General features: G+C 40.7%; 2 protein-coding genes and 1 long non-coding RNA gene across 5 annotated transcripts in view; all 3 read left to right on the top strand.

The window, feature by feature from the left end:
• The window catches only part of pak4 (p21 protein (Cdc42/Rac)-activated kinase 4), a 29,707-nt gene extending 21,532 nt beyond the window's left edge, over window positions 1-8,175 (top strand). For all 3 annotated transcript variants that reach the window (XM_037775090.1, XM_037775088.1, XM_037775089.1), the window contains exons 5-11: window positions 571-804; window positions 1,331-1,789; window positions 2,257-2,390; window positions 3,308-3,434; window positions 5,938-6,063; window positions 6,156-6,290; window positions 6,794-8,175. In XM_037775090.1, the coding sequence (XP_037631018.1) occupies window positions 571-804; window positions 1,331-1,789; window positions 2,257-2,390; window positions 3,308-3,434; window positions 5,938-6,063; window positions 6,156-6,290; window positions 6,794-6,949 (1,371 nt within the window). In that variant the 3' untranslated portion in view covers window positions 6,950-8,175. The remainder of the gene's footprint in view (window positions 1-570; window positions 805-1,330; window positions 1,790-2,256; window positions 2,391-3,307; window positions 3,435-5,937; window positions 6,064-6,155; window positions 6,291-6,793) is intronic.
• A 1,305-nt stretch (window positions 8,176-9,480) lies between these two features.
• On the top strand, window positions 9,481-11,454 carry LOC119491267. The gene is made up of 2 exons (XR_005207574.1): window positions 9,481-9,946; window positions 9,980-11,454. It is a non-coding gene; the product is annotated as an uncharacterized LOC119491267 (long non-coding RNA).
• A 7,435-nt stretch (window positions 11,455-18,889) lies between these two features.
• zgc:152863 (uncharacterized protein LOC562658 homolog) lies at window positions 18,890-25,940 on the top strand. Its single transcript, XM_037775091.1, is given in 6 exon segments — window positions 18,890-18,943; window positions 18,945-18,973; window positions 19,214-19,320; window positions 21,460-21,666; window positions 24,110-24,248; window positions 24,889-25,940. Coding segments are annotated over 6 exon segments (831 nt in total). The 5' UTR covers window positions 18,890-18,904; the 3' UTR covers window positions 25,199-25,940.
• Window positions 25,941-26,376: the final 436 nt, after the last annotated feature.

Raw genomic sequence — 26,376 nt, 5'->3', positions numbered from 1 at the left:
CCCCTCACAAATTAGTGGTATTTTCTTTTTAATTTATAAGGGACATGTAATGTTTTATACTTCTGGTGAATATAATCCAATCAATCTTATTTCCATAGCTGTATTGTTTATATACAGTTCTCTTTGTTAAAACCTTATTTAGAAAACAGAACGTAGTCCCAAGTGTCTACTTCCTCTAACTTCTCCAAGGTGGTCTCTAGCTCTCCCGTCTGCTCCGTTCTCTTTATACTTCCATGGTCAGCTCCATCGGGGCCGTTTGAATGCATTTAACATAAATGTCAGACTCTCTTTGTTTTGGTTGACGGATACTGAACGGATATGACGTCACGTTACACAGACTACAACAATAAAAGCGGTAACTTCCTTCTACCTCCCCATAGACTCAAATGAAACAAATATGTAGATTCTGGCATTAAAAAAATCTATTTCAAAATCGTAAAAAAAGAATTGCGATACGTAGGTTTTTTTTTTTTTCACCCCTAATTTTGATCCACCTTTCCTCTATCCATTTACCCTTTCATACATGCCGATAATCCCTCCATCTCTCACCCAAACCCTGCCTCTCTTCAGGAGCAGGCGGCTCACAGGGATCAACCCAGTGACCAAAGGCCAAAGTCCAGCTACATGGTGCGGGATGGCAGCCCTCAGTCTCCCAGGGACAAGAGGCCTCTCTCTGGCCCCAACATCCGCACCCCAAACCTGCCAGTAACAGAGGGAGTCATGAAGACCGCCCAACAGACCACACGGCCGTTTAACACCTACCCGAGGGCGGACAGCGAGGGCGGACGCAGCCCCACAGGACAGGTAGGGACGGCAGGAGGAGAAACAGTTGACTGAGAGAAAAAAGCAGACGGCTGCAAATTTAGCCGCTGGCTGATGGATGATAGCTCTTATCACCTTGCTCTTTGTTCTCCAGGTCAAATTTAGCCGATTCTGCCCTCTGAAAGCAGTTCAAGTTCAGGGCTTTTTATAAACAGAAGAACATTGTGCCAAAGTGCTGTATCAGTATGAAATCAAGGTACTCACGTAATGAAAAGAAAATTTAAAGGTCCCATATCATGCTCATTTTCGGGTCTTTTTATATATATTATTATTTTATGTTTCTACTATAACATGTTTACATGCTGGCTCAGTTTTAAAACTGGACTGAAGATACCATGTCATAGTAGCTCGCCGAAGATCATATGTCATACTAGCGTTAACGCGTTATTATGGCGTTAACATTGACAGCCCTAGATATTAATATTTTCAATGATGCAAGTTATTTATACATAACTTGGCTCTAGATTTATTATTTGTTCTGTTTGTGATGACGTTCTCTTTCTTCCAGCCGGGCCGACACCATGAATCTTCCCCTCAAAACGGCCCCTCTAGCGGCTCCAGCCGAGGTTCCTCCGGCTCCAAGCCCCCTGTAAGCCACCCGCACCCTCATCACACCTCCCACCCCAGCCTGACCCCTGAGGCCACCCAGCACCCACACACCCCTCACCCCAGCGTTCCAGCCCCGCGGCCCCCCATATCCTCTGGGCCCCCGGCACCAGGTGCTCCGCCCCAGGGCCGCTCGCCGCAGAGGGAGCCCCAGAGGGTTTCCCATGAGCAGTTCAGAGCGGCGCTACAGATGGTGGTGGATCCTGGCGATCCGCGGACCTACCTGGACCACTACATTAAGATAGGAGAGGGGTCCACGGGGATCGTGTGTATCGCCACGGTGAAGACCACCGGGAAACTGGTTGCTGTGAAGAAAATGGATCTGAGGAAACAACAACGCAGAGAACTCCTCTTCAACGAGGTAAGCGCTCATGATCTAGTGAATGCTGTGATTCAGAGCAACTCAATGTCCGAACACACCGAGTGTGATAATAAAATGCATCATCTGATGCTCGATGAGGGCTGCACCGCAGACAGCAGTGTTTACTAGGCTTGGGCGGTATCTGTTTTTTGGGTGCTGAGCAAAACTCGGAGGAGCAGCTTGTCAATAACCTGAGAATAGCTGATTCACCTTAAAAGCCAGCCTACCTTAAAGGGATAGTTCATGTGTATTGAAGTGGGGTTGTATGAGGTACTGATCCATAGTCAGTGTATCACCTACCGTAGATGACGGTCGGCTCACGAGTGATCGGGCTTCAGTGTGTCCGATGGTTGTTGATCGATTGCAGCATCGACCCCACAGACACACGATAGTCTGTCTACCTGCACTCTTTTGATTCCAGTGTAATTATACCCTGTCTGTGTGTCCATCTGTTTCCGTGGTAACAGGTGGTGATCATGCGGGACTATCACCATGAGAACGTGGTGGAGATGTACAACAGCTACCTGGTGGGAGACGAGCTCTGGGTCGTCATGGAGTTCCTGGAGGGAGGAGCTCTCACCGACATTGTGACCCACACCAGGTGAGAAACTTTTTTTATGTGTATCAAGTCATTTACGTAGTGCCTTTTAACCACTGTGGGGGGAGGGGGGGGGGGGGGTATATATGACCTTTTATTCCATGTAATAAATATATTTTCATTAGGGCTGTCAAAATTAACGCAATTTCATTTTAACGCCACTAATTTCTTTAACGCATTAACGCGATCGTTCTTTCCGAGGTTTTAAAGCTAGAGTGAAGATACTGGTATCATATAAAACTAGAAAACATAATGAATCCATTGGTACCAATTAAGTCATACCAGCTTGTTGTGAAGGAGGCAGCATATTTGCCCTCTCCCATGTTGATAAGAGTATTAAATACTAGACAAATCTCCCTTTTAAGGTACATTTTGAACAGTTAAAAACTGTGCGATTAATTTACGATTAATCGTATTTAAATATTTGATTTAATAATATTTTTTCATGTGACTTAAACCTTTTAATTAGAAATGAAAACCCTTTTTCTTATTACTGCCTCCATTACTCTGTATCCTGCTTTATATCTCCCTCATTAAATCCCACCAAACCTCTGTTCCTCCATAAGGGGGCAGTGTCGTCTAATGTGCTCTGCACAGCTATATGTACAGTACTACCATCAGTGGAGGAAGAAGTACTCAGATCTTTTAAACAGTAAAAGTAGCAATACCACAGTGTAGAAATACTCTGTTACAAGTAAAAGTTCTGCATTTAATATCTTACTTAAGTAAAAATGCATACGTATTAGCATCAAAATATACTTAAGTGTTAAAAAGTACTCTTTATGCAGAATGGCCTGGTCTGAATCATATAAACTGGTGCAGTGCTCGTTGAAATCATGCCTGTTCAGGCCTGTGGTGTTTCTCAAGAACCGCTCATACAAACAACTTCAAATCTCTGTTGCGTCTCCTTCCCCCTGCAGGATGAACGAGGAGCAGATCGCCACGGTGTGTCTGTCGGTCCTGAAGGGGTTGGCGGTCCTCCACACACAGGGAGTGATCCACAGAGACATCAAGAGTGACTCCATCCTCCTCACTCATGATGGCCGCGTATGTACCACACGCTTCCAGCTGCATCTTTAGTTCTTTTTAGGCAGGCAGAGCTCTTTATTAAAAGATATTAAAGAATAATTAAAAGGCGGGTCGGTCTGCGTTCTGTTCTGTTTTTTTCAAATGGAACTGCCCACTCAGCTGTTGGCAAAAAGCAGTGACGTAGGTTACCAAAGTAAGCTAATCAATAAGTTTATTAATAATGTGAACGCTTTGAATACATACGGAACACCACTGGGAAGCTACAGGATGATATAACAGATATAAAGTGAATAGTGTAGTTTGCTTTTCAAATTAGTAGCAGCACACATCTGCTTTTATATATGTCAAACCACAACACTGTGGCTGAGGCAGGACAAAAACATTCTCTCTGCAGACATTTTGACTAGTCATAGCGGGACAAGCACGGGTGTCACTCAGATCTGTCCCATTTAAATGATCCAGTAGGCCATCATTATCACGCAGCGATCATTAATGAGGCCACTGACAGAACTTCACCCAGTGTTACAAGAATAAAAGGAAAGGTTGGGTTGTAAAAAGGAACTAAATGCCACTCTGTTAACCACTACTGTAGAGCTGAGGCGGGTGCCACATCGCTTCCTGCCTGCCAAGCACGTTTCTGCTTTTCACAAAAAATGAACCATGCACCGTGAGACCAGGGCAAAAGGGAACTCAGCTTCTTGTGTAGTTCAAGTGGTCTGAGTTTCTGCTGTAGTGTTTCATTTGTGCACACAAATTACACAAGCCCCTTTGCTGAATCTGCATGGATGTGTGGTTCTGCTGAGCTGCGGTTTCAACCACTCTTTTACCATTTCAACAAAGTTGAGACAAACCTTCCGGTTTAACTCATGACTTTCTTCATATTGGTTAGATCCTAAAGATCACATATTTTGTAAATGATTTGGTAATTTGGGGTTAGAGAGGTTACTTCAGGTCTCACTCTGGGTTTTCCGCCCTACGACAGTGGATCGCCATGGTAACTTATGCTGAACACCTAACCTGCAGGTTATGTTCCAGATAAGAGATCAGCTCGTATAAAAGCAACGCCTACTGACCAATCAGAGCTTGTTGCTCGGATTGTATGATAGTATTATATGAAGAAGTTAAAGTCATAATCAAGGCTAAAAACAACTCAGATTAAATTGTGAAACGCAGAAAGGACAGCTGAGTATTCTGTTAAATTAATCTGTCTGTTAATTTACACATTCACACATCCGCATTTTTTTTTTTTTTTACCAGCTGTCCTTCCTGCATTTAGCAGCTTCAACTGTGTTGCTTTTAGTCTGGATTATGTGTTTAACTTCTTCGTATTTGTCTAATATCATAGCTTGCTCTTCCTTTCCAAAATGTGCCGCTCTGCTGACAGCAGACTTGTCCATGTCTGTGATCGGTCATATGCTGTAAACACCGCCCCATTCATGTGAACATAACCAGATGATGAAACCCTGGGTTGATTTACCGAGTTGATAACCAGCACCGTAGGATCGCTGAGCGTGATCTCGGTTGTTAGGGTTAGTTGAGCTAGATAACGAGAAGATATTCTGGGTATGTTGAACTCACTTCGTTGTACAGGCCGATGTAGATGTCTGATGTAGATCGTTTTGCTGAGTCTCTTGCACAACCTTACCATATGTGTGCAAGTCACACATGTGATACTAAGATGAGCTAAGACGTCAACCACAGCGTCTTTGAAGACAGCTGAGTGTTTGTGGTTGCATGATTTTATGAGTTGCTGTGGCCTGCAGCAGTACGCATGGACAGGCAGGCCTCGCAGTGACACTCAACTTCTTCTTCTTCTGCTCTGTGAGGCAGAAAAAAAAAACACCTGCAGGGTCTGAGTCATGTTGCTCATACTGCTGGTAATGCTGCTGATGATTTTACCCGCCACTGCCAACAATTTACCCACATTTGGCGGCTGGCGGGTGCTAAGTTCAGAACCTGTTCTCATCTACTGTATGAGAGTTGTTCATACATGTACAGTATGCACCGGTTCTCACAGCAAGTGTGTTTCATTTCTCTTTTTGAGCCACCTCAAGGCTAACAGCCGGCCCTGAAGGCTGCTTCCCTGTATCTAGATACCCAGCCATGCTCAAACTTTATCAGAAAGATGGGTGGATGGTAGCAAATGAGCAAATTTCATGGGCTGGACTCCTTGACTAATGAAGCATAAGCTGTGCCTCAGATCCCCAAACTGAATATTTATTTTGCTGAAACACATCTTTTTTTTGTATTTTATATTTAAAGTAGGGATGTCACAATACCAGAAATGCTCACGGGCCATGTGTCTTCTGTAGCTACAGTACTGGTCCAACAGCTGTTTTCAAACTCTATCTACATGTGGGTTAAGATCTAAAGGGTTATGTCAGCTATGTCAGAGAGTTATTGTATTTTCTCCAACCTCACATAAACAAACGTGATGTTAATAAAAACTCTTTGTCACTACGTTTTGTACTTAAAGTGAAAAATAATCCTGACATTCATTGTTTCTTCTCTGTGTCTCCAGGTGAAGCTGTCAGACTTTGGTTTCTGTGCCCAGGTGTCGAAGGAAGTGCAAAGAAGGAAGTCTCTGGTGGGAACGCCGTACTGGATGGCACCAGAGCTCATATCCAGACTGCCTTATGGACCAGAGGTAATACTCTCACTTCCCTCAGGATATTTACTGCTATTTGTTGTGTAAACAAGCACGTCTCCTCTACCTGTTGACTGTCTCTCTCTGTCCAGGTGGATATCTGGTCTCTGGGTATCATGGTCATAGAGATGGTGGACGGGGAGCCGCCATACTTCAACGAGCCGCCGCTCAAAGCCATGAAAATGATCCGAGACAACCTGCCTCCCAAACTGAAGAACCTGCACAAGGTACAAAGACGAAGCACCGTTAGCAGATGTCATTATAACATCACACATCTGGACTTGTCCCTTTGACGTTGTGGTGTCCTTTAGCTAAAACAACATAATCAGATGCATAGAAAGTGTTTTGATTTATAACAAGAATCCTTCGCTTCTACAAGAGGAAGAGAAAAGACAACTTGCAGGGTTTGATTATAACCTGCGTAGGGATGTTAACGATTAATCATCCATCGATTAATGGTCGTTAAGAATTTGATCGAGCATGTGAAATTTAATCAATCTATAAAATAAAGATCTGAAATATAAACAGCGTCTAGTTACATCCTAGATATCAGTAGAATGGAGTATTTTCAAAGCACGTTTCAATGACTGGGAGAGGCGGTGGAGGTGGCCACGCCGAACCCGCATGCTGAAGGTGATGCGCCCGACAGAGACGCTGAGTCAAGCTATCGGTTAGCATCCCTAATTAACACCTGGATGTTTTCTCCCGCTCGCTTGTCTCCCTCTCCCAGGTCTCCCCTCTGCTCAAGGGCTTCCTGGACAGGATGTTGGTGCGAGACCCGGCTCAGAGGGCGTCGGCCAGCGAGATCCTCAAACACCCCTTCCTGACGAAGGCGGGTCCGCCGTCCTGCATCGTCCCCCTGATGAGGCAGAACAGGATGAGATGAAACCGGTGACACTGAGACCTCCAGACTCTGCAGGTTCAGACGGAACAGAATACTCCTGCACACAGAGAGGCGGCCCACGGGGGGGTCAGAGGTCACGGATCGGAGAGGTCCTGCTCTCAGAAAGAGCTGCAGAGTGTAAACCGGGTGTGCAGGAGTATTCTTATTTTCTTATGTGAATCATTGAACCGAGGGAGAGTATTCCCTTGATAAGAGGCAATAAGGCTGTGTGTGTGTGTGTGTGTGTGTGTGTGTGTGTGTGTGTGTGTGTGTGTGTGTGTGTGTGTGTGTGTGTGTGTGTGTGTGTGTGTGTGTGTGTGTGTGTGTGTGTGTGTGTGTGTGTGTGTGTGTCTGTGTGTGTCTGTGTGTCTGTGTGTGTCTGTGTGTGTGTGTGTGTGTGTACATGTATGTATGTTGGCAACACTGTTCATGACGGTGTTTCATGGCTCATACATGTGCATGAGAGCAGAGAACTTTGCCTGTCGAGTGATTTTAGCCGATTTCATTTAAACGTTTTGTTTTAATTGAAGACCTGGAACGATTGTGGCTGTTTTTATTTCTCCATTTGGAACTTACCTGGATTTTACGTGTGACGGTGGGGTTTTGCACACCAATCGGATGCTTTGAAGGAGCCTGCGGCGGATTTTAGAGACTGTGCGGAGCCACATTTTTAATCTCACTACTATTTGACGGTCTGGAAATTTTCTCACTACGAAGACTTCTCCCGCGGACGGATCCCAGACTCGGTCCTCATCACACCCAGAACTTTACTACTGAGGGAGGAAATCTTTTGACCCAGAAATGAGTCTTTATTTTGTAGCCATATAAATACTAGCTTCCTGTTGTAAACAAGCAAACAAACACTAAGTCAAAAGGTAAACACTGGAGTTGTGGGGTTTTTTAAACAGATGAATTTTCCTCTTATTTCCTCCTTATTTTCCTGTGTAAGTACGATGAACATAGAGAGATATATCAGTTTTGATGTTTTGCTATCTCTATTTTGTGATTGTTTTATTATTATTATTATTATTATTATTATTATGATTTATTTCTTTGTTTATTTTAGAGCAAGATGTGATGATTATTGAAGCACTGTCAATGAGAGATAGAAGCTGCACTCCCGGTTGATTCCAGATAATAGACACTAGACATTTCATTTATTTTTTTTATTTTTTAGACCAGACGTGATGTGTTGACCATGAACCGAGACGAGCAGGAAAGGTTTAACAGAAACATGAAAAAACAAAACTGATAAAAATCGTACCCCCGTTTTAACGTTCTTTCTATTTTCGCCGTAGTGTTTTAGAAGAGTTGGTAGCTGGTAGAGGTAACTCACGTCACAAACTAATGACTCTTCTTTGGTAGAAAATCAACTTGAGCTGCTTTTTAGGCAATCAGTGAGTTGTTTTTATTCTGTATTGCACGACAGCTTCCTCGTAACGTCATCGCTCTCCTTCAACAAACCCACAGCGGCTGTTGTTTTCAGTAAACGGCCTGCTGTCACGTTCTGCTGTTGAACCGACTAATGTTGGATTTCCTGGTTGATGCTTCTGGCAGAGCGCTGCTGAATCCACCTCACGGTGCGAGTGCTTTATTTCTAAAAGATAAAGGAAAACGCTTCCACTACTCAGCAACAGATGGTACACAGGTAAACAACAGGTTAACATGAGTGGGAGAGGGCTGACCTGGACTTCTGCAGAAGTCTGATGTTTGCTTGACATCTGGGCCGAAGAGAACTGACAGAATGTCCTCAAAAATAGTGACGTCTATGAAGTAATTTCAGATAAACTCACAGTAGATCAGCGCCGAGTCAAAGTGAAAAAAACTTAAAACAGCAATACATCAATGTCTGTGATCTCCTGCATAGAAGTGGCAGCTCTCAAGACGAAAAAAATATAAATCCGCTCCTTCGTAAACTCCCCTCAGCAACTTAATTTTATATTTGGTCCGCTTTACTTTGTGCACTGAGAAACCAAACCAAAAGTATCTGCGGTTTGTTAAAGCGCCCTGAGATGACGTCTTCTAAAGTCAGATAACACTTTATAATTACCATAAATAATTAATGGTAAATTGATAGTTAATTAAACTTTACTATAGTATAGTAGTAGTTATTTTACTGTTAACAAATATGACATAATATAAGTATGAGTTATAAATATACAGCATATAACTCTTATTATATATTATAATACTATGTTAAATGGTTATTTACACAGATAGTTAATAATTTGTAAATGGTTATTAATTGGTTTCTGTTCCATCTATCTATGTAATGTTTATAGATGTTTTATAAACTATTTCTTGAAAGTTTACAAATCATTTGGCTTATCATTAACAAATACTAAATATAGTATATAAAATGTTATGTGTTCAACAATAAACTGTTAATAAATAGTTTATTAATGTAATCAAAATGTCATTGTGATCGTCTCTTATCAGATATGATACAATATATAATTTATAAACTAATTATATTTCATGTCACACAAATAAAATAACAGAAATGATCGCATTACTAATAATTAGTCAAAATCATTAATTATAATTATTAATTCAATTTCAGAATTATTGATTCAAAATCAAATATAACTATCAATTTACCATTTATTAATGATGGTTATTATTATTATAAAGTGTTACCAAAAGTCAAGACTGCAACTGAACAGGAGGGAGGTGGTGGACGTGTTCTGGATGGCGTAGCGCGCTCGCTGTTCTCGTTGTCGTGTACAGTTGAACTCCTGCTGACACAGCGAACACATCGAAACCAACGACTGTGAGGCCTTGTACATACGAAGAGTAGGAGGAAGGCTTTTTAAAGTAGTTTTCTAACATTGTTGATAATTCCTGCAAAGCACAGCCAGCTATGGTCAGAGAACTAAAGCCACTCTTACTGTTTATTCATGTTGTGTAGCTACACTTGTTGGAAGAGGAGCATAATAGCAGCAGTACGCTTCAGTGAAAACGCTTCCTTCCAGGCGTCGTTGTCTGTAACTTGAAGTTGTAGTTATGAACTTTTAGCACCAGTGGGAGCAGAGAAAATGTAGTTTCCATTTCCTATAAACATGTGTTGTTCATGTTTACGTGCCACCGCAGGTGAACGTTGGTTCATCATTCACTCAGAAGAAATTCCTGCTAAAGTAGGTGTTTTTCTACTTTGTGTCCTTGGCTGCTTACTAGGGGTGTCACGATTTCGATTCTAAATCGATCGAAATGAACTTCCGATTTTGACCATAGAAATCAAAAGCAGGATTGGTGATTGTCCCAGTTTTTTATTTTCTCCGCCCTCGCCTACTTCAAGCCCCCAGGAACAGCTCTGGTTGTTGATCCCAGTTTTCCTAGTGGCCAAACGGCGGTACTACAACATCCGTGTCCGTCACGTGATGCCATTGGGCCCAAAAAGACTTTTCCCCATAGACTTACATTGGGAAAGAGATGTCTGTCACTCAGCGGATACTTTTTTTTTTAAGGTAAATCAACTTCCCAGTACGAACACTTTAATAACCCTTATTTAAATCATTAGGTCCTAAAAGTTATAAAAGCTGAGCTGAACGACAATCAGGTGAAGATCTCAAATTAGAATATTGAATCTGCACATATTGATTCATCACTTACTTACTATATTTTTAATAAAGGTAAACACTATTTGGGGATTGACAACTAATAGACTATAATGAAGGGGAGAACCTCCTGCTATGTAAGGAATAATAATGTACAGCGAGCCGGTATAGATAGATATATATATATATATATATATATATATATGCCTATACAACCACACTCTGTGGTACTACACACTTAGACTTCTTGTTATTCCTCATCCCACATTAGATCAGTTTCTTTGATTATCGATGTGAAAATGTGTTTACCTGAGGACTGATTGACTGTTCGGTAGACTGTAGCTAAGTTTTTTATTCTGCTGCTGTCTGTGTGAGTTCCTGCCTTAACATTTACAATCACTACTAGACGGATTGCGGTTCTGACTCGACACTACGACTGTTAGAGATGGAGAAAGGAGACTTCCATGACGCTTCTCATCTCACACATCTGAAAAGGTCTTTGTATGTACAAGTGGATCTTATTTTGGCTAAAACGTTGACGGCTCTCATTCACATTCCTGTCGAGACCACTTCAGATTGCCTCAAAGTCGGCGCTCTTCTCACCTCAGTTTACCAGAGCTTCCCAAAGCTTTCAGTTGATTTCTTCATTAATCGCCAATGAGCAGCTCCAGTGCTGCTGTTCAGGGTTCAGTGCCTTGCTTTGCAGCATCTTGACATTTTGGGTGATTGTCCGGTTAAGTGAGTAGTTCTTAGGACTTGCATCTACTGACCAACCAGCCTGCGCTATAAAATGTGACAAAAAAACTGTTATGATTTTCATTGTCTCGCCTCTTTTTGTTTAAAAGCTGATTTTGTTGCAGTGTAGACAACATAATTTGTCAAACATCGGATTGCAACAAGCGTTCCTGCACCATCTTGTTTTTGTAAATTTCACTGGTATTGTAAAAAAAACAAAAAAAATATAGACTTCACTTTGCAAATTTTACTTTTTTTTGGCAAATACAGATTTTGTAAAAAGTCATCCACGGTGTTTTGTTTTCTGTGTGCTTTGAACATGTTTTGTACATTGAAGTCAGATACCTGCCAGCTTGGAGCGGCACGAGACTGCAAGTTATCGGCAGATCTGAATCAAAGGCTCTGAGATCGCCGTTACTAACCTCAGACCAGGTCTCGTGCTTCTTTGGTCCTCTTAACTTCACACCATCTACATCACAGAGCTTACTATGCCCCGGAAGGATGCTGTGGTGGAGGCCCTACGAACACAAGAGCCTTAAGTACGCTGAGGCTTCGTAGGCAAGTCAACTACCGGGCTACTTAAGGACATGGGAATCCGAGGCCAAGACCAACGCCAAGCCATCAGAGCCCTCTCAAGTGCTGCCGAGCAGGCAGGTCGGTGGCTATGGATTAAGAGGAGAGACGACACCTGGGACCCAAAATAACACCAGCGGCATCAGAAGGGGTAAAAGCAGAGGGGGGCACAGCTGTCAGTGTGTCAGTGTGCTGACTTGATTATGACTTGCCCCAAACTGCATGTGATTATCATAAAGTGGGCATGTCTGTAAAGGGGAGACTCGTGGGTACCCATAGAACCCATTTACATTCACGTATCTGGAGGTCAGAGGTCAAGGGACCCCTTTGAAAATGGCCATGACAGTTTTTACTCGCCAAAATTTTGTGTACGTTTGGAGCGTTATTTAACCTCCTTCACGACAAGCTAGTATGACATGGTCTGTACCGATGGATTCATTAGGTTTTTCTAGTTTCATATATATATTTCATATATATACCAGTATCTTCACTCTAGCTTTCAAACTGAGCCCACTACAACCTAAAAATCGCAGGTTGCGTTACAAATTAGTGGCGTTAAAACTAATTTGTGTTAAAGCGCTATTATCGTGTTTAACTTTGACAGCTTTCAGAAAACTCAAATATTTAACAGATCGTGTTTCCTGACAATTTTTCGTTTTTAATGCATCAGTTTTTTTCATTTTGGTCATTTTAAGTTTTCTACGGTGGCCCTGAGAGCTCAACACGCTGCAAATAGAAAAAACACGAGTGCACTAGCGTTAAAACTGAGTCCGCTACAACCTACAAATCGCAAGTTGCGTTAATGAGTTAAAGAAATTAGTGGCGTTAAAACGAATTTGCGCATATTTGTCATTGTTTTGTGTTAATTGATTTCCAATAATAAATATAGACATACATTTGCATAAAGCAGCATATTTGCCCCATGTTGATAAGAGTAATAAATACTTGACAAATCTCCCTTTAAGGTACATTTTGAACAGATAAAACTAAAGAAAACATTCTTAATTTCAGGTGATTAGACACTAAAGAAAACATACTTATGAATATTATAATCCGTTTCTGCTAATCGTGCTGATAGATCCCCTGAAATGTTGCACATTCAATGATTCATGATGCATCAACATTTGATGAATTCAGATGTTGATGTTGAGTTACCTGACTGACTAATTACAGGACTGATAAAGTTCCCACACGCTGCTTGATGAGCTGCAGATTAACCATCAGTGGAAACCCTCTTTTTTTCTCTCTGCTGTATCGCCGCAGCACGCCTGTATTTTTAGCACTTCCGTCGAGTCAGTGGAAGTAACTGAGAAGCAGCAGGTCTGCGGCTCTGCAGCTTTTTACTGTAAACAGAGCCTGAAGGGTGGGACCCAAACACAATGACAGACCACAGGACAGCTGGTAGAAAATAAAGAAGAACAGATCTTTATTTCTCTAGAGAAAAAACATTGTCCAAACATTCATATTTCCCACAGGATGTTTCCTACTGACTTTTCCTCTAGCTCAGGGGTCTGTAATCTGCAGCTCCGGAGCCACATGGTGCTCTTTAGCTCCTCTCCAGTGGCTCCCTAAAAATGAATGAATAACTGTTTTTTTGTTTACATTTTCATTTTTATTTATCATTGTTGTAGGTCTATGGTACGACGTCACTACGGAGTATTAGGGCCACATTGAGGAAAAAAAATAAATCTGAGATTTCGAGAATAAAGTCATAACTTAACGAGAAAAAAAGTAGTATTATGAGAACTAAGTAATAATATTATAAAGCAGTTATTTTACGTGTTATTTTCTTTTTTTTTCTCGTAAAGTTATGACTTTATTCTCGGAATTTTTTTTAGTAGTGTACCCTCACTGCATTAGACTTATATACTATATACTAAAACTATAAACTGTGTTACCTTCATGCTCCAGACAGATTTCTTAAAAGCCTATAATGGCTGTTTTGATAGTAAAGGTTGCTGACCCCTGAGTGAGGAGGTTAGGAGATAGGGAATGTATTATGTCAATGAGTGTCCTCACAAAGGTAGAAGTACAGGTGTGTGTGTGTGTGTGTGTGTGTGTGTGTGTGTGTGTGTGTGTGTGTGTGTGTGTGTGTGTGTGTGTGTGTGTGTGTGTGTGTGTGTGTGTGTGTGTGTGTGAGAGATAAAGGGAGTGTTTCCAGAACATGACGGAGCCTCTCCGGTGGGCGGTGTTTGTTGGCTCTCAGCAGCCAATCAGAGCTGATCAAACCCAGCTGATCGATGAGTCAGTCAGGAGAGAGAGCAACAGAGGAGGTCTGACTGTCACACTTGTTGCTGAGCAGGAGCGGCTACAGACGGAGACGGAGAGATCCACACCGAGACATCCACCTATCCACTCTCCTCCTCCATCATCTCCTCCATCCTCCTCCTCCAACCGGCGGCTACTCCTCCGCTCCTCGGCCGCTCCAGAAGCTCCATCTCCCCGCTGCTGCTGCTGCTGCCGCTGCCTCCTCCGCGGCTCTCAGGTGGGACATCCAACGCTTTAAATCTGCTTTATTGTTTCAGAGCTCGCTGTTTTAACTTCATCTTTACCTGTAATGTAATCAATAATATATATCATCGATTATTCCCTCATCTGATCCACTGAGTGTGTGCGCAGTGTTTTTATGTCTTTGATAAAAATAGATTGACTTGAGTCCATAACAGAACCGGTTCAGTGCCTATTAATTATTAATTATTACAGCTTTATTGACCAAGTATGTAACACATGCAATGAATTACACAGAAATACAGCTAAAGACAAGGACAAATATAAGTATATAGTCTAGTAAGACAATAATGCAAAGGATGCTGGAATAAATATAGCCTGATGCTTTATATAGATAATGATAATAATAATAATAATAATAATACATTTGTTTATACAGTTAAAAACAAGTACAAATATAAGTATATAGTCGACTAAGACTATAATGCAAAAGATGCTGGAATAAATATAGACTGATGCTTTATATGCATAATAATAATAATAATAATAATAATAATACATTTATTTATACAGCTAAAAACAAGTACAAATATAAGTATATAGTCTACTGAGAAAATAGTGCATAGGGTGCTGGAATAAATAATACCAATAATAATAATAATACATTTATTTAACGGATGTTACAAAGTGCTTCACAAGACAATAAAAGCGGATAAATAAATTAGGACATCACAGAACATATGAATAATGAAATATTATTTTTTTTGAATTGTGCTTCATAGTTTCCTTAAAGGGACTGTTTGTAAGAATCAGAAATTGCTTGTTAACAGTGACACCTTTGGCCGTTAAGTCGTAGAAGTATAAATCTTTAAAAAGTTAAGTTTACTTAAGTACAATTTTAAATGCAGCACTTTGACTTTGAACAGAGTATTTCTACACGGTAGTATTGATACTTTAGTATAAGATCTGAACACTTCTTCCACCGCTGGAGACGTCAGGTGTGGTTTAAAAACGAGAGTCAGTTCTTAATAAAAAGAGAACAATAGACTTGAATCCCTCTCGAGGGTTTGTACCTGTTGGTTTCTGAAGCAGCGGAGCAGAAAGAGCAAAGTTCAACACGGCTACTGATCAACCTGAACGTCAGATGTGGTTCAGTGGGTGAAGACGCTCAACATTTCTTCCTCTGCATGTTCAGTTCACTCTGTGTTTTTCCCAGTGGAAGTTTCTGCTGGCCTACTCGGCTCTTCCTCTGTTTTTCGCCAAACAAATCACTGTTGTGGCTGGAAACATAAAATGCATCACTTCCTGTGTGCCTGAAAATATTTCCAAGAAAGAGCCACCTGAGAGTTTACAGGCATCATGTTTGAATCACCATCAGAGTGTGTGTACACAGAGGTACTTTACTTGAGTATGTTATGATACTTTCTACTTCTACTCCTCTACACACACTACACACTACATCTCAGAGGGAAATAGTGTACGTTTTACTGACAGCTTTAGTTACTTTTCACATCCACTTCTTGTCAAGGTGAAACCACGATTCGCCAGATGTGTTGATGTTGAATGTTTGTGATAAACTGAAGGATGAAGTGTTCCTTTATGTTTTGAGAAAATCCTTCTGAGGCTAATTAAACTCTTTAAAAAGCCTCTCGGATCAGCTGGAAGATGCATCATCACAAAGCTGAAAACAGGCTGACTTTAGAGATACAAGGTTCTCACAGAACAGCGACGCTACAAACACATGATGATCTTATATACCATGATGCATTGCTGTAGATTAAACTAGCCAACAGGATATAAAGGAGGTAAAATGCAACATACACATTAATGCAGCAGTAATATTAATCCAGAAGCATCAGATAGAATAGTAAAACACTGACAGGGAACACTTTACTGACACATCAATACTTTTACTTTTCGTACTTTAAGTACGTTTTACTGAAGTAAGGTTTTGAATGTAAATGTAAACTAGTTTTTATTATCACACAGTGAAATGTAGCCTCTGCATTTAACCCATATTAGGAGCAGTGGGCAGCTAAATGCAGGACGTTTACTTGTAGTTTTCACAGTGTGGTATCAGTACTTTTACTTCAGTATAAAGTATCTGAATACTTCTTCCACCACTGCATGTGCACAACAACTACAGCTAGCTTATGCATTAAAGGAGCAAAATGTACTGTAGTACTAACGGCTAGCATTTAAAAAGCGGTAACGGCAGTCCAAATTCAAAATAAATGACTCGATAAATAAACATGTCATTAAATGTAGCAAAAATAGTATTAAAAATACATAGTCATTAATTAATTGATAAAAATGCAATATAAATTGATATTTCTGTTTTAATTTGCTTCATTATTTATTTATCTTTGTATTAATCCCCTTATTTATTATACTTTTTTATGTATTAAAATAACTGTATTTATTTCTTCATTTTTATTTTTATTTTTTCATTTATTTTTTCATTTATATTTTATTTATTAATTTATCTTAATAAATTAAATTTAGAAGGAGAATATAGTGGTTGTAGCATTGCTGTTGGGGAAGCCAATATTTTAATTCAGCATGTTTCCTTAATCTCTGATGACATATCAGGGTCATTTTATGATTTATTATTACAGTAAATATATTTCAGATTGGTCCTTTAACACAACCCGTTTGTGACTGTTAGCTAATACAGTGGTCAATCATGATGGGAAGTTGTAGATGACGGAGATAACATCCGCTCTGAGTGTGTCTTTTCTTAGTAAATTCATCTGAAACAGAGGAGGAAGTCCAGTCCCTCGCGGTGTGAAGTGAAGTCACCTGTAGTGAAGCTCAAACATGCTGTCACTCATGTTTTTATTCAGCCTTCACCACCCGGCAACAAAGCGGTGCCAGATTGTGACATTTAAATGCTCGGCAGAGTGATGTTTGTAGCGTCGATGCGTCATGTCGTTTAACTTTTATTCATAAGCTCATGATGGTCTGAGCTTGTTAATGTCGGCTGTGGTGGAATGTAAGTTAACTTAGGAGCGTTATTTAACCTCCTTCACAACAAGCTAGTATGACTAACTATGAAACTGAGCCCATTACAACTTCCGAAACCTTTGACAGCCCTAATGATAAGAGTATTAAATACTTGACAAATCTCCCTTTAAGGTTCATTTAAAACAGATAAAAAATGTGCGATTAATTTGCTTTATGGACAATCATGCGATCAATCGCGATTAAATATTTTAATCAGTTGACAGCCCTACTTGTAAAAGAGTATTTCTACACTGTGGTATTACTATTTTTACTTATCTAAAAGATCTCAGTACTTCTTCTTCCTCCATCACTGGACTCCCTGCTTGATTTAACAGCATCACGACATGCAGTTATCACATGAAATGGAGCTGAATAAATTCATTTTGTTTTAAAAAAAGAGACATCTTAATTTTCTGTGGTCACAATAATTGTGTTTCCAACTTGCTGCAGCAGAAGTTATAATATCACAGAGGGCCGTGATGACTAAGATGGAGAACTCCCACACAGATCGTGGTCACATAAGATGGAGCTGTGTGTGATGACTGGCATCTCTCTTGACATGAAAGCACAAAACACACACTAAAGACAACCAAAGCTACACCTACACACACAGTTTCACACACTGGAAACACACGGTGGCATTTAGGCTGCCGCTCCAGCCGAGGTCTGGCTCTGTTGGCACCAGTTCATCACAGGAAGTAGCGTGATAGCGATGGCGCGCTGGTGCAAGTCATCTGGAGAAATTTAGTTTAGGTTGTTGTGGCGGCGGTTCTAGTGATCGGTTTCTGTTTTGTTTCTCTGCTCACTGTCGGGTGGGCGTATCGGTCAGCGTGTTCAGTGTTGAAACGGTAAACAGTGTGGGGTGACAGTTTCATTATCAGTTGACTGAAAGGTCGAGCGCAGGTTTACAGTCGTGGTTTGATTAAAAGACGACGAAGCAGATCACTGGAGCAATGTTTGAAGGGATAGTTCACGTGTTTTGAATTGTGGTTGAATGAGGGACTTTTCCATAGTCAGTGTATTACCTACAGTAGATGGAGAAGCAGACAGGAGTACCAGCACGGGAGCAAAGCGATGTACTGCTGTAACAAATCAATATCAGTTTAAGTGTACTCTATATTTACAATATTTTCACCTTTTCAGACAGCCCTTTCCGACGTGGAGCTGAAATCTATGCTCTCACCAAAGCCACCAGACTCCATTGAAAAAGCCTATAATGTGACCTCACAGAACACGGGAGTTGCTGTTCTACCGCTGCCTCGATCGGTTAGTTAGTTTGTGTTATTGTGTGACTTTGGTTAGTTCAGATTCACCAAAGTCACACAATAACACAAACAAACTAACCGATCGAGGCAGCGGTAGACCAGCAACTCCGATTTTCTGCAATGTAAAAAAATGTTCAATGCAGTCTGATGGCTTTGAAGAGAGCATAGATAACGGCTTCAGTTCCCCGTCAGAAAGGGCTATCTGACAGCGAATTAAAGTGGTGAAAATATTCTAAATATAGCGTACACTAAACTGATTTTTTTAGGTGTCTAAAACGCATTTAGCTGCTGCCTCCGTCCACAGCAGTACATCGCTTTGCTCACATGCTGCTACTCCTGTCTGGGAGCGGAAATCAAAATGAAGACGTCGATCGATGCAGCTGCTCAGTGACCAACAGGTGAAGCCAGCGGAGGTGTGTGTGGTTGCACTCAGCAGCTGACAGGTGTGAATGAACACAAACAGCAGGCGGGTTCACAGCTGCAAATACATTTAGACTGAAAACAACATTTTTCTTTCCCTTTAAAAAGTTTTAGCTTGAGCTGCTTTAGTGAGAGAGGTGTGACTTCTGCCTCCTGTTTAAGGATAATTTGACTGGACATCAGTGTGTGTGTTTTGTGTGTGTTTACAGTGTGTGTTTATGTGTTTTCTGCTGCTGACTCTTCATCTCCGTTGTGTCTTAAAGGAAGTCTGGTTTGATGTCTGCGTCGGTCCTGTATCCATCGTCGTGTGGACGCGTCAGTCTGGTCTGCGGACTCCTCCTCCTGGCCTCCTCACCGCTCCTCACAGCAGGTACGACCTCTGACCCCCAACATTCATGCATTCATTAAGTCTCTACTTTGGTTTCTCCTTCATTCACTGAAGCAGAAAGGAAATATTATACACAGAATTCAAGTGAAATCTACGGTGACTCTGAGAGCTCAACGCGCTGCAAATAGAGAAAACACAATACAGCTGTTTCCAGGGGACACTAAAAAGTGATGCACACGACTGAAATTAACCTTAGCTGTGGTGGAATAGTTTTATTTTCTTAGGAAGGTTCCTAACTGAGTGAAATGACCCGGAAGTATCTACGTGGCAGCCTTTTTAAGAGCTTCTCTAAATGTTAAGGAAAGGTGGTTCAATGCTTCCTTTCTTATCTCCTTTAGCTTAGGATACACTGAACCATCCTTTACCAAAGGAAAGGAGATAACGCCGCCTACTCAATTCCTTGTGGTTGCACCACAGCAGACCCACGTCAACAAAGAACGTATATCGATAAATAGTGAAAGTCAATTGTTTTCGTTGCGACGTCAGCGCTCAGCAGCAGAGCTTAGCTTCCACCATTTTGGACTGAAAGCGACTACCGGACGCCCGTAAAACGTCGGCCTACAAAGAGCCGTACAAAAGTAAAACAAAATGATTTCTATTCTATTGTCATATTTAATGTCTCTACAGAAATATCCTATGTTGAACAATAAGAATATTATAAATATGTATACTATTAATAACTATTTACTGACTTATTTATTAAACTCTTTTGCCCGGCTGCTTCCCAGAGGAACAGAAAGTGAGCGATGGACATAAATGGAAGTTAGAAAAATCCAGCACACAGATTTCTTAATCTTTTTCATGTCAAGGATCCAGAATGTCCAATAAACCTCAGACTACGGATGTATAAGAGGTTGTGTCCTGTGCATTAGTAAATAACCTACAACTCCATTAAATCCTGTTGATGTCGTGCTACTAGCGCTACTAGTTACTGGCAAATAGACGGTTGTTTGGGAACAGAGATGTTAATACATCCACCACGGTACAGGAAGATAATAAAAGTGATGAATTACAGCTAACATATCCATTATTACAGCCGTATACAGCCAGCAGGAAGCTGGCAGAACCAGATATGTCGTGCAGGGCGGTGCAGTCTTCCGTGGGTCTGATGCACGCTCATTATGCCGAGGTAAATAACTCACATTGTGCCACAGCAGTGCAGACAGATGTTCATTAATGGCACACAGTGTCATCAAACTTTAATGATGACTGATAGTGAAACATTAAGTGAACTTTAGTCAGCGTGTTGCAGGATGTAGACACTTTCTGCTCGCTCTGTTTCAAGAGTCTGGTTCTTCCTCTTCTGTTTGTACTGTGATCAACAGTCATCAGTCAAACTCTGCTGTTCATCAGAACCGGGCTGTGACTTCCTATTCTTAACATTTTGTTTCTGAAGAAACCATTCAGACTTTTCCTTGTTGCAGCTTCATTTCTAGTGATTTTCCACTCTCAGCCTCGTCACGTGTTTCTGTTTGGGGTTAAGGAGCTAACGGGGGCAGTGGAAACCATAATTCTGCAGACGCAGACTTTTGAGATGGAAGGTGAAGAAATAGAGGAAGTGGGTTAAAGTGTTGTCTGTTCTGCCCGTTGGGGAAGGCAGCATGTTTTGATGCGGGAAAACCCAGCATTCAAATGTACACACAGACGTTTAAATATAAATATGTAAACCAAATCCTGAGCCTTTTACTCACTTTGTTTACCGTAAGTAAACACTTATGTATGACTTGCCCCAAACTGCATGTGATTATCATAAAGTGGGCATGTCTGTAAAGGGGAGACTCGTGGGTACCCATAGAACCCATTTACATTCACATATCTGGAGATCAGAGGTCAAGGGAGCTCTTTGAAAATGGCCACGCCAGTTTTTCCTCGCCAAAATACAGCATAAGTTTGGAGCATTATTTAGCCATTTAGCATGACATGGTTACATGGTAACAGTGGATTCTTTAGGTCTTCTAGTTTCATATGATACCAGTATCTTCATTCTCGCTTTATAACTGAGCCCGCTACAACCTCTGAAAGACAAGGCCCACCAAGAGACGTCGGAGTGTTAAGGGGTTAGAAATGAACCAGTAGCGATGGTTGTGAGGTAAAGGCGACTAACGACCACTGTCTCTACAGGCCGGCTGAGTAACTGCACTCACCCTCTGGTGCCGGAACATGGAGGTTTCCGCTGTGATCCGTCGCCGTGTCGAGGTTTCCCCCACAAAACCTCCATCCACTTCTTCTGTGAGCCGGGGTACCACGTCCTCAACAACAAGGCCCGCGTCTCCAGGTGTCGCCACGGGAGGTGGCAGCCTCCGATACCGGCCTGCGTCCCCATCAGAGGTGAGAGTTCAGAAGACTGAATACACTGAAGTCTAACAAGTCATATAGTATTTATGTTTGTTTTATTATGTTTTATGTATGAAGGAGAGAACCTGCCAATAATAAATGTATAAATTAATTAATGACTCAATAAATAAATAAATATATCATTAAATGTAGCAAAAATAATATTAAAAATAAATGTAGCCACTAATTAATTGATAAAATGTGACATAAATTGATATTTCTGTTTTAATTTGCTCCTTTATTTATTTATCTTTGTATTAATTTCTTTATTTATTTACTCTTCTGTTTAATTTTCCCCTTTATTTATATATTCTTATTCATTTTTAAATGTATTTATTTATTTTTGCATTTATTTATTATTTATTTTATATTTATTCTTAAATGTAGGTATTTATTTATGTATTCATCCATTTTTTTAATTATTATTTCTGCATGATTTTCCCCTTTGCATTTCACCCCTAGAAATAAATATACATAAATAAATTTAAAAATGAATAAAAAAAAATACACACATAAGGGGAAATTAAATAGAAGAGTAAATAAATACGGGGATTAATACAAAGATAAATAAATAAAGAAGCAAATTAAAACAGAAATATCAATTTATGTCACATTTTATCAATTAATTAATGGCTACATTTATTTAAAATATTATCTTTGCTATATTTAATAACATATTTATTTTTTGAGTCATTTATTTATTTTTGATTTTGGCACGTTGCGTCCTCCATATATTGTTCAGGTTGTTTTAAGCAGGGTATGAAGTGAGTTCTCTTTACTGATAATTAAGGTGCAAAAAGTAAATTTCCCTGCAAGTTTTTATTTGTCACAAAATATCTCCGCATCTAAAATTATACTTTATTAGTGATCAGATACTCTCGGACGACTCTAAACATCTCTTGACATTTCCCAGCAGCCCCGGGCATTGCAGCGCTCCTCAGTGATTTGCTCAGTTTATAATCTACTCATGACTCAGCGCAGCGACGACCCTGACGCTTTAACCGCTGATTAGTCATTTAAAGACACTCAGTTCTGGTTTTGAGTGTGCAGGAAGCAGACGGCGTGTCATTTTCGTTACCTATACTTAAATTATGTGTTATGGTTGATTGCAGACGTCAGATGAGTGTCAACAAAAAGACGTCTCAGAGGCCACTGGGAGTTTTATAGTGCAGCCAGCTGGAAATAAGTACATTTACTCAAGTATCGTACTTCAGTACAAATTTTATATACTTCTGCTTTATCTACTGCTACTACTCCACTACATCTCAGAGGGGAATATTGTGCTTTTAACGTCATTACATTGATTTAACATGCATCTTTAGTTGCAGATTAAGTGGTTTGGAACTAAAACATGAAACTTCAGAGCATTTCGGAGCCGATCCCTTTAATGCAAACTCTCTTTTGACCTACTTAACAGAAACATACTGAGACTGTATGTCTGCAGCGGAACTAGGAGCTTTACTTTCCTCAGACCAGTTCTGACTTCCTCTGTCGCCATTCACTCAAACGCGCTGCGACAGGAAGTCAGAGTGCAGATAGAGGAAGCGGGCGACACCACCATAATAACCATTAAACATTTCCTCTGTGTTGACGCTGCAGAGCCTCATGGAAAGCTGCTGTCGTATCATCACGGGCTCAGACAAACCACATATCTAGATAAAAGAAAGCTTCCTCATAGATTTTGTATTTGATAATCTATTTCTGTAAAGAGAATTCATGGGTTTTCCCACAGCGGTGATTGTTTTCTGTCACAGCTTCAGCTCATTGTCTTAAATCTACCGTTTTGCATTTTAGCATATAAATACCAAATCAATGTTTGGACTTGACATGGCTTGATAGCTAGCTAATCTTGATGTTTAACATGCCGTCAAATTATATTCACTGTTTTTCAATTGTACGCTACGCAGTGTTATTGACTTTGAATCTTTCTAGCAAAACGTTAGCTTTATGCTAGCGTAACCAAGATTGATGTAAAAAAAACTATGGATTTTGGTTACAAACTTTTTGTTTTTTTTGGCAAGTGACCTGGTAGAAGTGGTATAATGCTCTTTGAGGTGTCCAGAATCAGGAATTAATGGACGACGCACATCAGACGGTTGCCTCCGCTACCTTGTTGGGCATTATCCTTTACACACATATATATATATATTTATATACAATATGTGTAACATCCGTTTTAAATTATAGTGCAAATAGAAAACTTTGGTTATGAGAGTAGTGCAAAAGATGGTGGTATGATAATGTGCAAAACCAGCACAACAGAAAGTTCCATGTTATTAATGTATAGTGGAGTTCAGAGGATGAGGAAAGAAGATTTAATCATCTAATCGACTCGTATTTAAAACTGCGTCTTTTGTTTACGTACATAAAAAGCAGATAGTTGTATAGTTTCTGTTGTCGTGTTTCTAATGTCAACATTTGTGTTTCTCCTCCTCAGAGAATGTGAACTCTGACAACCGAGCGAACGACTCAATGCCCAGCATGGCCACGACGGCGGTGGGCGTGTCCATCTTCCTGCTCACCACCACTGCCTGCCTGGTCGTCAAGTCCCGCCTCTACCCCTGTCAATCACACAGGTGAGACGACCACTGTTTCCTGCAGTAGACTGAAGAGGTTTAAACTGTGATCTGTGATATTTCAATAGTGCTAACCCCCTAACCCAAGGGTCAGCAACCTGCAGCTCCGGAGACACATGCGGCTCTTCAGCTCCTCTCCAGTGGCTCCTTGTGGATTTTTAAAAATGGAAATGAATAACTTTTTTGTTTATGTTTTCATTTTTATTTATCATAGTTTTAGGTCTATGGTATGAAGGTACGACAAAGAATTAGGGCCACATTGAGGGAAAAAAAATAAAATAAAGTCGTAATATTATAAAGTTATTTTATTTTTTTCTCGTAAACTTATGACTTTATTCTCGTAATATTATGACTTTTTTTTCTTGTTAAGTTACATTTCATTGTAGTACATTTTACACACTTTACACTTTAGTACACTTTGGCCCTCACTGCATTAGACTTATATACTATATACTTAGACTATAAACTGTGTTACCTTCATCACAATGCTCACATGTTTTGCGGCTCCAGACAGAAATGAAATATCTCTTTTGATAGTAAAGGTTGCTGACCCCTTCCACAGACTAAAGATAAAGGCACTCAGATTGAGGTCAGAGGTCAGGAGATCCATTGTTTATAATTCTCTCTCTGTGTGTCCCAGCAGCCGTCGCTCCTCAGATCAGCTGGACCTGATGGTGGACGGACATCCCGTCTCCCTGCCGTCCTACGAGGAGGCGGTGTACGGCAGCTGGGGGCAGCGCCTCCCCGCCTGCTCGGCGCCTGGCCCCACCCAGCTCCTCTTGGCTCAGGAGGCTCCCGACTCGGACGGCAGCCACCGCCCCCTCCTGTCCAGCCCCGACAACCCCCCGCCCGCCTACGAGGAGGTCCAGTCATCCCATCCCAGAGACAGGATGAGTGACGGGGACGTTCGGCAGCTACATGTTGCATTTTCAGATGACAAAGACACTTGATTGAAAGACTTCATGTTGTTTAGCAAATGAAGGATTTTAAATTGTCAGCTGCAGTGTTTGACTCTGCAGGTTAAAAACAAACACAGACTGACAGCAGACTCCTGCACTTTTCCTGGTTGGCTGCAGCTCACCAGCATCAGGACACAATCACACGCTAGTTTAGACGAAGCAGATAAGCTCTGATTGGCCGGTTGTTAGGTCACAAAGAGGACTAAAGTTCACTTATACATGAAATGTTGATTGTTGTATTAATGTCAGTGACAGAGGAGGGAGTTTATGTGCTGTCTGGTGAAAACCTTTATATCCTGAATGCCTTGTTTTTAGTGTGATGATGTTTAAATGTTTAAATATAAAAATCATCACATAAACTAAAATGATGAGGTTTTCACAAGACAGCAGTCATATACAAGTGTAAGTGCCTGTGTGTGTATGTGTTTTCAGCGTTGCCCTGGAGACGTCGTCCATCCTTTCCCGTCAGTGACGGGGCCGATCGTGCTGTTGCAGAAACCCTGTGTGTTTCCACGGCAACCGACTCTATTTTGATTTCGATCTGATTCTATCTTTTGTACAGCAGCGTTTCTATTGGTGGAGTTGAAGCCAGCGTGGTGGAAGACATATTCAGATCCTTTACTGAGGTAAAAGTACTAATACTCCACTACAAGTAGAAAGCCCTGCATTTAAAACCTTACTTAAGTAAAATGTACTTAAAGTAAATAGTGACAGTCTAAAAGCTGTCAGACAAATGTAGTGAAGTAAAAAGTACTTTATTTACCTCTGAGATGTAGTGGAGTAGAAGTACAAGTACGTTGAATTTGTACTTGAGTACAGTACTTATAGTAAATGTACTTCCACCACTGGTGTGCAGACGCTCTGGTTATAGATACACAACAAACAGCATGTCGTGATATTTATTTTGTGTACAGCAGATATTTAGAGACGTGAAAATGCTCGGCAACCAAGCGATCGTTTGAAGTGTTTCTCCGGTATTCGTTCAGCGTGAGTGAAGTGAAACAATAATATTTTGATTCATTTAAATGAAGTAAAAAAGAAACAGTTGTACAGTTATTTGCCCTGGTGGCATCGGTGCAGACACACATGGTGCTTTTAACACTTTTAATTACACAACCTGCAAAAAAACAAAAACACAGAAGTTGGAACAAATAACCTGAAACAAATCA

The sequence above is a fragment of the Sebastes umbrosus genome, chromosome 7 (genome assembly GCF_015220745.1).
Source record: "Sebastes umbrosus isolate fSebUmb1 chromosome 7, fSebUmb1.pri, whole genome shotgun sequence".
Taxonomy (NCBI): domain Eukaryota; kingdom Metazoa; phylum Chordata; class Actinopteri; order Perciformes; family Sebastidae; genus Sebastes; species Sebastes umbrosus.
Note: the sequence above shows the minus strand (reverse complement) of the source record. Positions and strands in the feature narration are given on the sequence as shown.